The 17,151-nt window shown below is 38.8% G+C and overlaps 1 protein-coding gene across 1 annotated transcript in view; it reads right to left on the bottom strand.

Moving 5' to 3' along the window:
• RGL1 (ral guanine nucleotide dissociation stimulator like 1) overlaps nt 1–17,151 on the bottom strand; it is an 81,474-nt gene that overhangs the window by 41,049 nt on the left and 23,274 nt on the right. Inside the window, exons 3-4 of the mRNA XM_075038678.1 lie at nt 14,063–14,271; nt 2,957–3,034 (exon numbers count right to left, since the gene is read on the bottom strand). Of these exons, the coding sequence (XP_074894779.1) occupies nt 2,957–3,034; nt 14,063–14,271 (287 nt within the window). The remainder of the gene's footprint in view (nt 1–2,956; nt 3,035–14,062; nt 14,272–17,151) is intronic.

The following is a 17,151-nucleotide window of genomic DNA, read 5'->3' as shown; positions in this document are numbered from 1 at the left end:
AAAGCACAGAGAATTTCAACATAGAAAGTAGCAACCTGTGGACATGAGACATATTTTTCCTCCTATATGTACCTACGATTTTGCAAAAAACCCTCTCTCCTCTAAAGCTCCACAAGATATTTAAAGAGTCATAAATTCTTCTCCTGCAGTTGTTTTTAATTTCTGTAGTGTTTTCTTGTGTCAAACTAGTGGAAATGGTTTAAATTGCACCCCCATTTCTAATGCCTCAAATGGATTTTTAAAGCATCTGAACTGTCAGAGCCAGAGTCTGACAAATGCAGATCTCTGGCTGCAGACCATGGGCTTCCCAAGAGATATTTTTCCCCTGAGAAATACAGAGTTAATGGTAAGAAATAACATGGCTCTACTGCTTCTTCCTCTTATTTCTCCAAGTCATACAAAAACAAGAGCACAATTATATCATGTTTCTGTTCTATGAGAAAAGAGGGCAAATGCAATTGTATTGGAATTATGCCAGACAAGAGAAAACCTGAACTACTAGAACTACGTGTTTCACAACAGGACTACAAAGCCAACCTCTTTTCCAGATACCATTAATCATATCTAAGAGACAAGTAGCCAGAGCAACTGAGATCAATGGAAATTTTTAAGGCAGGACAGTGAATTCACATTTATACAGGGTCTCTTAAAACACATATCCCTGACAAATTACTTTGTTGACAACTTCATTGTTGAGCTTTCTATAAATAAGTAATTGGGTAACAGGTATCAAATTCAGACATAAAAGGTATCTTACGACACCAAAGGATCAAAATCAGCTGTGCTAACTATATTAATGAAAATCATGTCAGATAAACTCATGAGAAGCTGTGCAACCACAGGAATAGGACAACAGACTCCTTCCATTTGTCAGTCCCTGGCTGCACAAGGGCGTTATGTGACAATTACATGCCAAGAGGGGAGATGGCACTGATGCAGCAGGAAGCAATTAAGCAGGGGGTATATGATAAACTATGTGTATGTCAGTAGGAAAACAATTCCATTAAAAAAAAATAAAACAAACATGCTCCTACTAAATGCTATTTCACTTGCATGCTCACCTCCAGGCATAAAAAAATTGATGCATTTTGCCCAAAGCCCTAGTGACACTAACATCAATATTACTTTCACCCTTGGGCAGTTGGGGGATTAATCCCAACATGATTTATAGTGGTGAAATTATCTTCCTCATCCCCAATATAAAGCCTTAATCTATTTTGCAGGAAGGGTACTGCTTTAGCTCATATTTTATGGCTGGACTGAGATAGGGGGAGGTCAAATGGTTTGCCCAAAGCTGGAAGAGACCCTAGAGCTCATTTTGGATGGGAGTGTGGGAACCCACTGACTGCCTATTATTCCCGCTACCTTCTTGGTGTTTGTGACAAAGTTTTAACTACCAGCTGCTCTTTGATGAGTTCTCATGGCAAAATGGGAGGAAAATATTGATAGCTCTCTGTAACACCATCCAGGAAAGAATTGGAGAATTAAGCCCCCATGTCAATTCTATGGGGCAAGAGGAACAGCCCAAATCATCAGAGCTTGTAGCTTTCTGTCCTTGCTAAGTACTAAAAAAATAAAAGAAACAAAATGTTATCGCTTGTTAATAACTAAAGCCTTTGAGACTCCTGTATCATTTACAGACATTAATTAAGCTCTACATTTTTTCCTCAGTCAAGCAAGCATAATTCATTCTGTTTTCAGATACAGCTACTGAAATGCTCACAGCCAAGGAGCTTTTACCAATTTATCTCTGGTGGTTAAACAAAAACGTTTCCGCGTGGATGACAGAAGGCAAAGCAATCCCACTGTTTAACCACTCCATTCAGACAATGGAGGACAGGAAGGTGTTTAGTATGTTAATGGCACATTTCTGGACTGGGGATATTTGAACCATTTTAAGCCAGACTCAAAACACCCCTATCCCAACACACAAGCCATCAGAAAAGCACGGAGGTAAGCAGTGGGAAGACCAGGCCCAATATTGTAGAACAGAATGTGATTTGAATCGACAGTCTGCCTGAATCTCAGGAATGAAAATACTGCAGTCTATTTCTCAGTCTTGATTAGACAGTGTATCTCATGATAGAAAAACTCAACATTTTTCTTCCTTCTCAAAACAAAAGGAAACTAAAGGATTCTTCTTCAATTACACCTTGAGAAATCAGTGCACTGATAAAAAAATTTAAGGTTCTCTTAACTGGTGGAAGCTGAGATAAATTCATAGAAAAGCAATCTTCAGTAATGCTGACAAGAATCAAGCATCTTCATACTGTAACCAAATATAACAACACAGCTACTTTTTATTGCCATAATGCATGCAAACCACAGACCATACAGATGTCAAAAGTACAAATGCTGATGACCTAAGGCACATTTTACACCCACTGTCTAAAGATAAAATGCAGTTTCATGTGATGCTAGAAGGATAACCAAACCACTTTTTTCCCATTTAAACTGCATTTCAAAACAGCTTTGCTATTTTTCTTGCAAATTAGGATGACTTCAGAATTTAAATTTCACTCCAAAAGCAACACTGTAAATCATAGGGGCACTAATGGAAAAGATACATACATACACATGTTGCCCGAAACAACCTCAGCTTTGGTCTGCAGACACTGTTGTAATGCACAATAAAATCAGTCATAAGCAATAACCATTTACTGCTATAGGTAAGGCAGGGGAAACAAACACTCCTTGTTTGTTTAGTCAACAAAATGTTGACCTAGATGTGTTCATCTCATGTTTAATTCTGAGACAATTTCCCTGATGGAAAGATCTCTGGGTTATATTATTGGATATGTTACGAGACAATTTATATTTGGCCTTTACACAGACTTGTTTAAGCAAGCAAACAGTGCTGTGAAATTTCAAAGGAAATAACAGCTATGCCGCCCACATTCTCCCCCAATACTGAATCCTGACTGGGGCTCGCTGTACAGTACAAAACCACACTTACGTCCTGAGTACTGTTTTGGATTCAGAGGAATTCTCACTTCCAACTTCTTCACAGCTTGAGGTCTCCAGGTTTCCAAACCTGAAAGATAAGATGGGTGTTTAGAGGAACCTCTACTGAATGAAAGCAAAATCCCAAATAGCATAATTCATATACAATTATCATAAACAACCAAAAAGTGTTTCTAGCTCAAACTACAAATATGGAATCTAACAGCTGGGCAAAATTAAGGAGCTGGAAGATTATTTCATTTAGGAGGAAAAAAATCCTAAAGAGACAGCCAGTATCTTCCAACATAATTCTTTAATTTATATGAAGCAGCCTGCACACAGGAGGAATCAGCCAAAACAGTTTCTTTGCTTACACTTCCAAGACCCTTTCTGCCCATTTTCACGGCATCCTTTCCTAAAGAAGTATTCCAGTGTGCAGTAAGGCTGTTAAGAGAACCACTTTCTCCAATACAGCTTCTGTTTCTCTAGTATTTGTCATTCCTTCTAACTCCAAGCGTGATTCCACACAAAGTTTTCTAAGCGGTAAGTGCCCATTTGTGCCAAAACTACTGACACAGTTGTCACGAGTGGGAATGGCCCATGGCGCTTGTGAAAATGCCACTGGGAAAGAGGAAACCATGGGCATAGCTCCAACAGTGCAAAGCAAAATCTCTTACCTACACAGGCAGCGCATGTGCCTTGAAGGCAGGATTATGCACTTCATTTTCAATGGGAGTGCCCATTGTTTCAGATGTACAGCTCCATAAAGAATTTCATGGCTCCTTACAGGCAGCTTTAATGAAGACACACAATTACTCACAGTCCAGAATAAGGCAAGCTGATTTTACACATTCTGTGCTCAACTAATTGTGTCAGGCACCTGCAATTAATCTGGCTAGTTAGGAGAATAAGTGCATCTTTAAGTGTTTGTGCTACAACATCCTAGTAATGTCGGATAAAGTAAATATGTCCATTTGCATGTGAACCAGAAGGTTCATGTCAGAACTGTAACAAATTCATCCAAAATATTTCAAATGATCAAAATAAGAGGTGGTAGTTTTATGCTCCTCTAAAGTATCAGTCTAAGGCTTCATATGTAAGAATCCCAGATCTGTACAGACATTCAACTAGCGTAACTGAATTCAAGCTCACTCTCACCAGCAGATCTGCTAGATTGTAAAGAACATGTTTTGGCACCACCATCCACCACCCTCATATTGATAGTCCACCCTACTATGGCTCACAATCTCAGAACTCCACAATACTTTAAAATAGGAACTTTAGTTTCAAGAATCTTATGACAAGGGCTTAATGTTGGACAATTCCACTGTGGATGGGGAAAGCTGAAGCAGAGAAAGATCAAGGGTTTGCATACATTCCAGTACACTGCAAAGTAAACCCAAACTAATAAAGGCAAACAAGTAGTCCCACTGATAGAAGCAGTGTAGCCACAGTCATAAAGAGGTCATCTTGGGCTTACTTAGCCTTGAGAATGCTGCAGTAAGACCACTTGCGTTATCTGAAACAGCTCATTTAAAACCAGATCTTGGCATCTCTGACTACATTGCAGGTAAACATAACAAAAAAAAAATTATTTGCTCCATTTGTTACCACATATCTGTGGCAAAGCTGAGAACAAAATCATGACTGCTTGACCCCGGTAGCGTAGTCTGACCAATACACTGTGTCTCATTCAACCTAAGTTCCCACATCAGTGGTGAAGTATTTGGAAATCTCAGTATTTTATCTCTCCAGAAAAAAAAGGCATAACACATGCATAAAAACTTGTAAACTTATGTTTTAAAGGGCTCAAATTCTTCTCAGTTATCCTAAAACAGTCATGCTGGTCCTGTAAGACAGAAGTATGATAGTAGGTTTTAAGGACTTCTTAAACCAGAAAGGGTCCTTAGAGGTACATACAGGATAACCCATTTTGCCGTTGTGATTTCACAGAGCTAATCCAAACATCTAAAGAAAAATATGCTTAGCTAAACTGACAATGGGGTAAGAATCCACTTCTAAACATGCTGAATAACACCTCCATCCCGCAGTGGTCACAGTGTATCACAACAGGAGTATTCACAGAGGAACCACTGCTTGGTACAAGAATGGCTGTCAATCTTGTTCTGAAATTTTTTGGTGCATCAATAGCCTCTGTGCTTTCTCCCATATTCTCCCAAGCAATTTCACACCCTGTCTGTGCTTTTTTTTATTGGGATCAGCACTACTGAAGCTGTAAAATTGAATAGATACCTCTTTCTGACTCTCCGCTATGCCCGAATTCACCACTTAATCCTACCTGGCCTCTCTCAGCTCTCAGTCATACCCTAGACACTCATTACTAGCGTTTGCAATTCAAAGTGAATGCAATTAACTGTTTGAGATACTTCCCACTGCTTTACTGCAAGGATGGAATATATCAGAGGAACCTTAAGAACAATACTTCCAACACTTTGCTAAGCTGAATTGTAAAGTTTAACCTATTTTTATTAGATTTAACTCTATTGGTTTCCAATATTTGCTCTTGCAGACCTGTAGGTTGTCCTGCATTTCTGAATATTATAAGACTAGGTAACATATCATCTTACCAAGAAGATACAAAAAGAGCATAAGGGGGACATTTAGAGAACTATGCTGATGCTTTCTCAGTGCAGATTGCCCAGGACAGAATCAAGACATGCTGCTGATATAATGTACATTTCACACTATGATGGCTGCCCCTGTCCTGTTGCTAAAGGGAGAGGATTTCACTCTCCACTGCCATCTGCTAGATAAGATGACTAAAATACATCTTAGCCAATAGACAAAAGACATTTTTCCCCCTGCTGGGAGAAATATGCAAAGAAAGCTTCAGGTTTTGAATGACAATTAAATTTTTATATTCATTTTTCAAAACTTGCCATTAAGTCTTAGAGCAAAATTTATTGAGATGACTCACAGTGTCATTGTCCTAGTATTGTATGAAATATAAAATATGTATTTGCAGAACTTTAGGCATTTGCATTTAAATCCCACTAGAGACATACATGCTGATTTTTTATAATATGAATCCATAACACAGTAATAAAGAGCAGGCAATTTTCTGCACAAAACTGCAGAATTATATAATGCTTAATTATATTGCCAAATGTAAACCTCTGCCTATTTCCCAATGCAAGAGCTCTGCATGAACAACAGGTCATTAAATACGGGTTAGGAGGAGTTAATGATACATCTGATATAAAGAACAGTGTTTCTGCAGACTTCCACTGCTCTGTTCTCACCAGCTCCTGGACAAAGAGCCATTCACTACACAGCCTTGTATGAATGCTTTGCATACAAAAAGAGACATAAGAAACAAAAGGATCCTGTAGCCCACAGAACTTTTCAGCCTTGCTTGGCGTTTGGACAGTTATAGACTCCACTCAAAGGGACTGACTAAGCAAATGAGACCAGAATGTAATGGGTAGTAGTGAATATTTAAATACTGAAAAACAGAGTAGAAAATGCACCCCTGCATCTCTGTTAAGAAGGGAAGGGTAGAAGAGGGAGGAAAATACTCTTTGAATAACTCGGAAATAATAAGGAAAGGTGGTTCTCTGCAAAAGCCCCCAAAAAGCCCTAAATAAGGCTTGTAAGCATCAAAACAAGCAACTTGGAAGCACAGATACTCAGCAAGAATCATAAGGTGTTTTGAATTATAAACACATAGATTCGTGGAAATGAAGTCGCTGCTTTAGCTGAGTAGAAAAACCACCCAGTATACAGGAAAACAACAGGCGAAAGAATAGATGCTACAGCAATAACAGTGAACCAAATGCCATATAAAGCTACTGTCCTAAAGTGCAGGGCTGTGCTACCAAAGGACCCATTCTATCAATGTCTGCTCTCTACCTCCATTTTCCTCTCCATTTACCCCCTATTGAGCCATCCTCCAGCACAAGGAATTAACTGAAAATGTAAAACTAACTTGTTATTTGCTGTCATTATCCAGCTCTGGCTCTCCCATCAAACGGTATCCATTCCCTTCTCTGTAAACTCCTTGAGATAGCGACCGGTTGCTACTTTATATGTGACTGTGCCAAGCACAGCATGGTCCCACTTTTAAGCGCTGCTGCAAGGAACATGATTACGAGGAGAAAATAAAATATGTAAGAGAGGAACTTGGCTCAGTTCTGCTTTCATCTGGACAGCTAAACATCTTTGGCTTCCATCACACTTGTGAGCAGTTAATTCCACAGCGCACCCAGTGACACTGGGGATACCAAAGGATCTCTGTGGAAGCATCATGCTGTACTCCCACACCCCAGGGGCAGGAGGAGCTGGTCTCCTTTTCCTCTCTCCAGGAACTTCCATCAAGTGTTTTCTTATCAAAATACCAACAAGATGATTTTTTTTTTTCCCCAAATCTCCCTACCCACTTCAACCAAACAAAGAGAAAATATCAGAACGTATAGTGTTAAAGACTTGGCAGGTTTTCAAAGCTGTCTGCTGCGTTTAGGTGCCAAACTTCCATGAATACTAAAGGGATGCGGATGTCCAATTACTCTCAAATAGCTTTGAAAATACAAGTCATCCCCCTCACTTTTCAACATACCAGCTTATGCCCAAGATTTTGTTTAGTTTGACTTCTACTCTATGTTAAAAGAAAACTTTTATAGGCTGAATCCAGCCAAAAGAATGAATAGGGCTCCAGTCTCAAATTTAATAAAAAGTAAGAGCTGAATTTGAAGTCCTGGAGGGGAAGAAAGAAAAGAAAAGAAAAGAAAAGAAAAGAAAAGAAAAGAAAAGAAAAGAAAAGAAAAGAAAAGAAAAGAAAAGAAAAGAAAAGAAAAGAAAAGAAAAGAAAAGAAAAGAAAAGAAAAGAAAAGAAAAGAAAAGAAAAGAAAAGAAAAGAAAAGAAAAGAAAAGAAAAGAAAAGAAAAGAAAAGAAAAGAAAAGAAAAGAAAAGAAAAGAAAAGAAAAGAAAAGAAAAGAAAAGAAAAGAAAAGAAAAGAAAAGAAAACAACCCTACATCATCCCCCCCCCCGATTTACTCACAATCTCCAGGAAGTGTTAGAAGTTACTCAGAGAGCAAATAGCACATCTCTGATCTTACTAAAGACAGAAGTTATCAAAGGGCCCAATTTAAAGTCCATTACAATAAGTAGCATAGCACTAAAAATCCAATAAGTATCTTCTGACTGAAACACGGGGAACTGCATCAGTCTTTAAATATTCCGAATTGTACATTAACAATTTAAACCTTTTCATATGTCTTGTTTTATATTTTCTGTCACTCCACTTGCTCCACTGAATGTATCGTAGGGCAGAAACTGCTTTAGAAATGTTCCCCTCTGCCCCGTTGGTTTGTGCATTTCTGTGATGACAATACCAGCACGGGCTGTGGGAGTCAAAAGCACCACAAGGACTAGCACCATGCAACTGTGCGATTCCTGCTGTGACATAACCGAAGCCATGTGTGTTTGGCTTTGGGAGGACTTCCTCCTGCTTTCTGACGTCAGGTGAAGAGGAGTAAAGGCAGTGTAAGCAACACGCATGTCCCTTTAGTCCATCCTACTGCACTGGGAGACAGAAAACTGCTAACTCCTCCACAGCCATGCAGGAAATGAAGATTATAGTGTGCAGCCAGAAAGGCCTCCTCGGAGCTACCAATGGCTGCAGAGCCTCACAGGCTCGCAGGGCAGATCACAGCTTATTTTAACAGAGTAAGGCCCAAGTCGGGAAAAATATTTTGCCCAGAAGATTTCACAAAACCTCACTGCAGCATGGACCAATTTAACAAAAGCACACATTATCCAGAATTATTCAAACCTTTTAAAAGTTCATTTTTCTCTGCCCTAACGCTTCAGTTTCTCTTAAGTACAGCATCTGCTTTTTTATTTGCCTCTGTCACTCAGGGAAAAGCACCTCACCTTTTTTGGACAGAATAAATGTTTCATGTCCCAAATTCAGTTAATGCTTGCACTGCTTGGACAGGGTACTCTGCAGACCACATCAAATGACCAACAGGTATCCTCCCTCACTTAGGGTACAATACATCCAGATTTCCAAGGACACTTCTCCAAGAGTACCACGACTCTCTTTGTCTCATCTGAATTTGTGTATGTCTAATGCATACATCAGACAATTCTGCAGCACTCACAGCAAGGTGTGTATCCACAGTAAATCCAACATAAACTGAATGCACTGGACTTGAGGGGAACCCAGCCTCTACACATACAAATTTTGGAGGAAGTTTGTCAGTGTGTACTTTCCTACAAAAAAAAAAAAGTATCCTACAACTGGGAGATGCAGATGCTGTTCCCTCCTACTCTATGTCAAGGAGCTGCTCACCTGTAAAAAATGGAAGGGCCTTTTTTTATCTGGCCACATCACCATCCTCCCTTGGATGGAACAAGAGCTCAGCATTGCCATTCATGATTGTTCCCTTGCTCCACAATCCTGCTCTACCACCAAGAATAAGAAGCAGGGCTCAAGCTCTTCACATGAAACTAAAATTGACAACTAATGCCAAAATCTTACTTGTTTTTTTAAGACATTGCCCTTTTCATTACTTTTTTTACTTCACTGGAAAACAAAATACAAATACTTACAAAACACAGACTATGCACTGACACCTGCTTTAGCCTCTGTACTGTTGTTATTAAGAAGTAAGTTGCAAAAATGCAGACTCTTTGCTACTTATTCTACACTAACGTAGAGATGAAAACTAAGCTGGTTGAATTTAATTACTATCCATTTCTTTTTTTAATTTTTCCTTATAACATCTGCTTTTCTTCACAAGCCCATATTCCACAGCTGCATGTAAATCATTCTAACTATTATAGATTAAATTTCATCTGTGTTTTTTCCCAAGCCATAAAATTCTAGATTATCCACGATATTCAAAAAGCCAAGAGAAGCATCCATGGATTCTTAAACACTACACTCCTAAGATTTGTGAGAGGGGAAGGAAGTGGTAACCTCCTAAGATTTCCTGTGGATTCTATCATTCATTATAAAAGGCTGGGAAAAATGTTGACAAGGTCAGGCAGCCTACATGCCCTTCCCTCTAAATGAGACATTATAACTTGCTCTGCGACGTACACAAGCCAGTAAGATCAGAATTGGGCTCAGAAGAGAAAGTTCTGTTCTATGGAGACTTTTTCCCTGTGCTTTCTTATCCTCTTCTGACATTTTCACCTCTTTAAAGCAGCATCAGAGGAGAGCAGCAGAGCAGACTTCCTTAGTGTCATGTATGCTCCTGACTTGCTGCTGTTCTAATCAACCAGACTACCCAAACTTACCTGAGATGTTGCTATAAATACCATTTAGGCTATTTGTTTGAAGCAAAACTGCAGTATCTGAATTTCCCTTATTTTCCCTTCCTACCCTCAAAGCCAACCTCAGGAGGATGTCCCTCCTTAAAGCAGGGCTTCTACCATGCCAGCATGTTACCAAAAACCAATGGGACAGGAATTCAATCTCTTCAAGACCACAAGGACAGAGTAGTGCACAAGTTTGGCCCAAGATCCTTCCCCTCAATCAGCAGCCACCGACGCAGTGAGTAACAAGCACATCATCTTTAGAAGAGGACACCCTATTTTCCTGTTCATTCCTGCTTGAATGCTCTAATGAAGCCCCTTATAAACTGGCTATGCACACATTTCAAAGCTAAGTTAGTCCTGTCTGCTCAATTTCTTTTCCAGTCAAGACTGGTTTTCTCTCCTCTGATACCCTCCTGAGAAAACGTAAGAAAGACTCATAAGTCAGACTTGCCACTTCTTTTGTGCTGCAATCCAATTGTAATATTACAGATGTAATTCCCAGATATGAAAATATTAAGAACTTAATTGCAGAGTTAACTGGCTAAATTGCACCAGCTATACCTTTACTGCATGGAACTGGCATTTTCACAGGAGCCCAAAGAGTTTAGGTGTCTCATGACTGATGATTCTCAGAGAATGAGTAATTACTTTCTTCAGGCTGTTTTTAAAATCCTATCATTAATACCTACATTAAAGAAAACAAAACAGAAATAGAAACTAAAGCCCATGATGATGAGCTTCATAAAGATCTTAATTTCTCCCCCCTCTCAAATTCCTGATCTTTGAGTACCTGATTTTATAACTTCAATATTTCACTAATTTTGTATGTTTCTATTTTTAGGTTGCTATGATCCTTTTCAGTAGGGAAAAATACAGGAAGAAAACAGAACCATTTATCTAGGGGACTCTACAAACTTCAGTGCAAAGCAAGATTCCCAAAAGACTTTTTCATCATCCTTAAAACAGTGCAGCCTAACAGAGTTTGAACATTTTAATGGGTAGTGATGAAACACCACAAAACAATCAAAACCACGACAAAGCTAACTGACTGTAGGATGGACTGCTGTTTCAATGGATTATCCCTTTGGCCCCAGCCCCAAGTTTAAAATACTTCAATCCCCAATTATAGAGAGATTTAATAATTTCAGTAGTCATTGAAGGGCTGAATTGACAATTCTGGAGAGGTATATCCTATATTAAGCACAAAGGCGGAAAAGCACAAGCAGGGGCACTGCAGCTGAATGTGCCTTCCCATGCCCCAGTTCATCCAGACCTCCAGCAGCACCCACAGCTTGGCTTCTGGGGCATAACCCCCTGGAGCACCCATTGAATCCAGCCAGGTGAGGTGACAAAGAAGAAAAGATCCAGACACTTGCACATGAAATAGTCACCTGTCCCATACACAAGTTATGCACACAAAGTCCTCTGCACAGAAGCACACAGGTGGACAAAACAGCCCAACAGCTACAAGACCCCTTTCCTAGTCCTGCCCAGGGGCTTTGCACTGACCAAAGAGCCAGCCCACCACCAAGAACCCAAGGCAGCTTCCCAGCGCCAAGAATTTTTCTCCAAAAACATCACTTTGGTGATCACCCAGATTTGATAGTAGATTCTAAACTTGCTTGTCAGATACACAGGATCTTTTATAATTATACAAATTTTAAAAGTGCAATATAAGAATTGGTCTTTGCATAACACTTTCCTGCCTCCTGAGAACAGCAAAAAACAACGAGATACAGGTGTGTAAAAATATGGATGTGTGAAACCCCAGGTCGAATTCCAAAACTGTCACAGTGAGTTAAACCCTTACTCTCTCTTTGCCTCAGTATGCTCCTCCTAATTATCTGCATCATAGTCAATTTCTCTCACTGTTTATCATCTCTTGACTGTAGAGGGTCTTCAGGGTAGGGGCTGTTGCAAACAATTCTAGGCATGTTTGTACAGTGATTTGTAAAATGAGGTCACAGTCTCAGGTGGGATATTTATTTGCATTACTGAAGTAGCCTTAGTAAGAGACAAATAAGAATGGAAACTACTAAAAATCAAAACTATGTTGAACTGGGTGGGGAGCGCACATGAAGATGCTTTCTAGTCATTTAAACAGGATACATGAATGTACTTTAAGACAACTTAAGAGCCTTTAACTGAAAATCAAGGTGTGTATCATCGGATTTAGAGCCACCTTTGACTGACTGATTCACATTATTTGAGCTACTTGCAAGTTCTCATTGATTACAGAAAGCTTCCCCAAATACATGTCAATTAATACATAAGTACCCTGAAAGAGCAGTCGGGCAATCCACCAACACAGAGCCATAAAAACTGCACTGTTTGGGGAATGATATTTAAAACAGCCATTTTGGGCAAAGTATTCTTGCAAAGGCTACTATTTTATTTATTCCAACTTTTTCTGTTAAAAATGTGTCTTTATAAAAGTAAGTAAAATAAATAATACATGAAGCATTATTGGCCAAAGTGACAATGTATATGCATACAACTGTTGGTTTCTCCTATAAATTTGTGGCTTTTTGGCAATTCACTTGCTTAGGAAGTAAGAGATTCTCATGACACACTGTCACTTGGCAAGCCAGCTCCTCTTTAAAGTTAGTAGAATCCACACAAACTTGGTGTCCTTTCATATTTTATTCTTCAAAGATATGTATGTCCAAAACATAGAATCCAAACCTGAGGGTATAGAAAGAATTATCCATTCAAAAGAAGGAATTCCTCAACATTTTTATGTTCTTGTATATATGCACTGTCAATTTTTATTGCTCCTCATGTTCTACGTCAGAATTGGTATGGACTGAGAGGTAAAGCTCACAGTAGTAAATATAACTGTACAGTCTGCTCCCAGGATGGCTGCTCTTTCTTTATCTGACTTCTTACCTCGCTGTGAAGTTACTGCACTTGAGCAACCACAGCTATTATTACAATCCCAGTAGGACTGGCAGCTGCGCATTTCAACATCACTACTAATTGAGCCACATAAGATTCCTACAAAGCAAGTGGTATTATATTCCTTTTCAGATACAAAAGAAAACCACAGATAACTTATCCATGCCTTGTTCCTTATCTACGTAGTGAAAGAGACAAAATTAAAACCTAGGAGTTCTTACGCTACTCCTCTGTTCTAATTACTATATGCCAAAATAACTGTTTCTGTACATCACTTGAGTTTGAAAATGCAATAAATATGATACTCCCCAAATAAGATCACCTCTGACCCAGTCATGTCTCAGAATTTAGGGCGAGGAAACTAATGATGTGGGTTCTAAGCATTTATACAGATATAGCAGTTTTACCATAAAAGCTATTCTTATAGCATTAAGCAGTTCTTGTGCTGTCTGCAAAAATTTATGACTGCATGTTCATGTGAAGTAATAAAAGTGGCTAGTGAAGTCTTTCTTATGTTTGCACAATCCCTGTTTCAAATCAGCAGCCCCCAAACAGGAGAGTTATGTCTGAAAATATCAGTATCCAGCAAAACATAGGAATCTGTTCTAGGTATGACTTTGCAGCCCACGCATTCTGGTTTTGGGGGGGAAGCTACATTAATTTTCTTGTATCAGTCCCAGTTTGGGTCCTTAGCAGTCAAACATGGCACACTTTACCCACTTGGTAACTATGCTTTAATGAGAGTTGGGATGTGGGCAGCATGCATTTATGGATTTTATGTTTATGCTGAAATTCTGAATTTTGCAGTATTCTTGACATCTGTCCATCGGGTTATTAAGTTCATGTCCACTAAAAGTGATGAAAGAAATTCCTGACAACATCCCCCTGTCATGTAAACGATGGCTCAGTTTCCATTATATACTGGCTCTTACCTGTCGAGGAGAAGTTCCAGTACTTCCTTAGTAGAAGCAAACGCCCTGTATGTTGACAGAAATATACTGATGTAGGTAAAATCATTATCCCCAAAAGCTGTCAGAAGGTTCTCCACAAGTTTCTCCAAAGTTCCAGCTTTTATTGTCCTGATCTTGCATGTTTCGTACTGGCTGACAGTATGTTCTGGAGGTAACTGGTCCCCTTCAGCCTACAAAGTTGAAACAAAAACAAAGCACAAAAATCAGAGAGAAGCCAGATCCCCAACACAGCTTTTACAATGAAACACAGATTAAATTCCATCTTTTCACAGAAATAGTCCATCTTTAGTTACTAAATGATTTTGTCAGTTTGGGCTCTCCAAACATCAAATGCTGTATCAAATAATGGAGGTTTTTAGCAAGTTTATCTTTAAGATATTTCTCTGATATGCTCCACAAAATATTTTATAGTCTAACTGCTATCAAGTTATCTTATGATCCCATCATATATTATTTTCTAAAAGAAAAATCCATTATTCCACAAAGAATAATAGTACTGGAGGGAACAACAGTGGTGATTCAGTCTCTCACTTAACTTCTGAATAAACATGAAAACTGACCACAACTTTAGCATCAGCACTTGTGATTCCCTTGCTGAAAATACCAGCTTTGGGTTGCCATACAGAACCTAGGGTCATGAACACATGCGAAACATTTCATGGTATTTTTGCAAGGAAGGTGTCAAAGTCATCTTGCAAACATGTCATCATAACATTTCAATTTTCTCTTACAGTTTCCATTTGGCACAATATTGTCAACAAATCCAGGGTTTGGTGTTGGGGGTGTGTGTGTTTTTTAAACAGCATTTGTTTTTAATGCTTACGGCCTGCTTTAAGTATGAAATAACTAGAAACATTCCCTTAAATTCTGCCACTATTTAGAGGACAGTTCAGAAAATTATTTTTGTGACTAGTTTAAATACTTATTTGTTAATTGCGTGTGATAAAAAGCTTTAAAAATGGGATTATAAATAAAAAACATCAACAAGAGCAATCTAACAGAAAATTTCTCTCTACCTTTTCAGTTGGATGTCTCTAGGAAGAACAGTTCAGACCACTAACGTAAAAAAGGCTGAACTCTACAGAAGCAGCATGGGAAAACATACAGTTCCCCTTCCATTGCTGCTGTTTAATGGGGACCAAACTGGCTGACGTACTGCATCCTCAGCTTGAGGAAAATGTGCTGTGAACGCACCTGCCCTTTTACCCTGACTGCAATTACATGACACGCATAATCACTATTTAATCACTATACTCACATATAACCAGCACTAATAAAACTCCAGTAACAAAAAAGTCATCTTCCTTCAGAGAAAAAAATGGCTTGAGCCCGTCTGAGCATCTGCAACCATGAGTAACTTGCAAAATTTTTCACGGACCTTATAGCTGTTTTAAACATGTATAATTTGTTATATACCTGACTTAAAGGTGTATCTGGAATTATATGTAACACCACCATTACAGAAACACTAAAAGGATATGTTGTTACCACCGCTATGTATCTCCTCCATTCAAATTTTCCCTAAGTAAAACTTGCCCCCCCCCAAATATTAATTTCCTTGCTGACTTTTCCTCTTACAATTAAAATATGCTTTTGAAAATAACTAGTTACACAATACAACTGCTTTCAAACAGGGAAGAAAGTCTGCACCACTGAATTAAACTATTAATTTTCTATCCAGCAGATTGCCCTGCTCACGATGTACTGACTTGCAGCCATGTTCTACTCAGTGTGTGCAAAAACCTCTCATTCACTGATGTGATTGTGTACCAAACAAGGGCAGAATCTGCTTCCAAGATAGATACATGCACAAAATTTTCCATTAATTGCAACACTGCAACTTCCCCAAGACATCAGGTTGGGAGAATGTTAAAAAAAAAAAAACAAACAAAAAAAAAACACCAAAAAAACCACCAAAAAACCCAAAACAAACAAAAAAAAACCCCAAAACCCAAAAAACCCAAACACCAACCCCAAACTCTGAAAATCTAAAACTGAGTTTGTCAGCAAAACATTAAACTGCTAGAAATCATTTTAAGAGACTTTTAGGGATTGTTTGTATTTGTATTATTTTAGCAATTCTGCCTGTAAGTTTAAAAGGAAAAAGGACTTGGCAGACGAGCTCAATAACAGACTTTCAGAATAAGACATTGTGGGCTGAGTTAGCATGCTAACAGGAAACTGCTCAGTCTGGATTTAATCAAGAGGCCATCTCTTCACTGACATAACCAGGCTACCCAAAGGCAAAAGAGTTTTCATGTTTGTTTTTGTGTTGTCTGCTCAGAGGAATACTGTATCTACTGCTATTAAAAGATATTCCTAAAGCTCTTTGCAAGTTTTGACAGGGGCACACAGTGATCACTGTTATGTGGTGCCAATTAAAGCCACCAGAAGTTTTGCAGTGTTTTGTGCATCAAAACAACAAAAAAAAGGCTCTCTGGCACCTTCTGTTCCTCTCCTATCAACTCATCCAGCAGCCTAACAAAGGTGCTGGACCCGAACATCTCAGGGCTTCAGTAAGATTTTCTTGGTCCTCTACAATGCTGAAAATAAACAAATGTGGCATTTTATAGTCTGATTTATTTTAGGTTTTTTAAACAGTCTGACTTTGATTTTTCAGGCAGTGGATTATGGCCTTGATAATCCGCAAGTATAACTGATGAGCCAAGAGTTTCCTACCAGATAAACAGCATCTTTCAAAAGCAAACGTAGAAATATTGAACGGAGGTATATTCTTACAAGTCCTTATTTTTTGAGGTTGTGCGGGTACTGATCTGGTGTAATTCTAACACCTTTACTAATCCTCTGCAATGTTGTACCTTTAGAGGGGCCCACTCTCTTTTAAGGCGATCATCTTACAGCTATACAGCCCAAAACATTACCCATGTATACAGTTCTTGTTGAAACAGGAGAGCTCCATGCAGACTAAAAAACATTCAGGCTAAAAACTTCCTTCAAACACAAACTGACTCTAAAACCAGCTGCAGATGCCCAGTACTGAAGGAGCTATAATTCGGTTCCAAGCTGGTTACAATTAAGGTCCTGACCTT

This window comes from Buteo buteo, chromosome 10, assembly GCF_964188355.1.
Source record: "Buteo buteo chromosome 10, bButBut1.hap1.1, whole genome shotgun sequence".
Lineage (NCBI taxonomy): Eukaryota > Metazoa > Chordata > Aves > Accipitriformes > Accipitridae > Buteo > Buteo buteo.
This window is presented reverse-complemented; position numbering and strand designations above follow the sequence as displayed.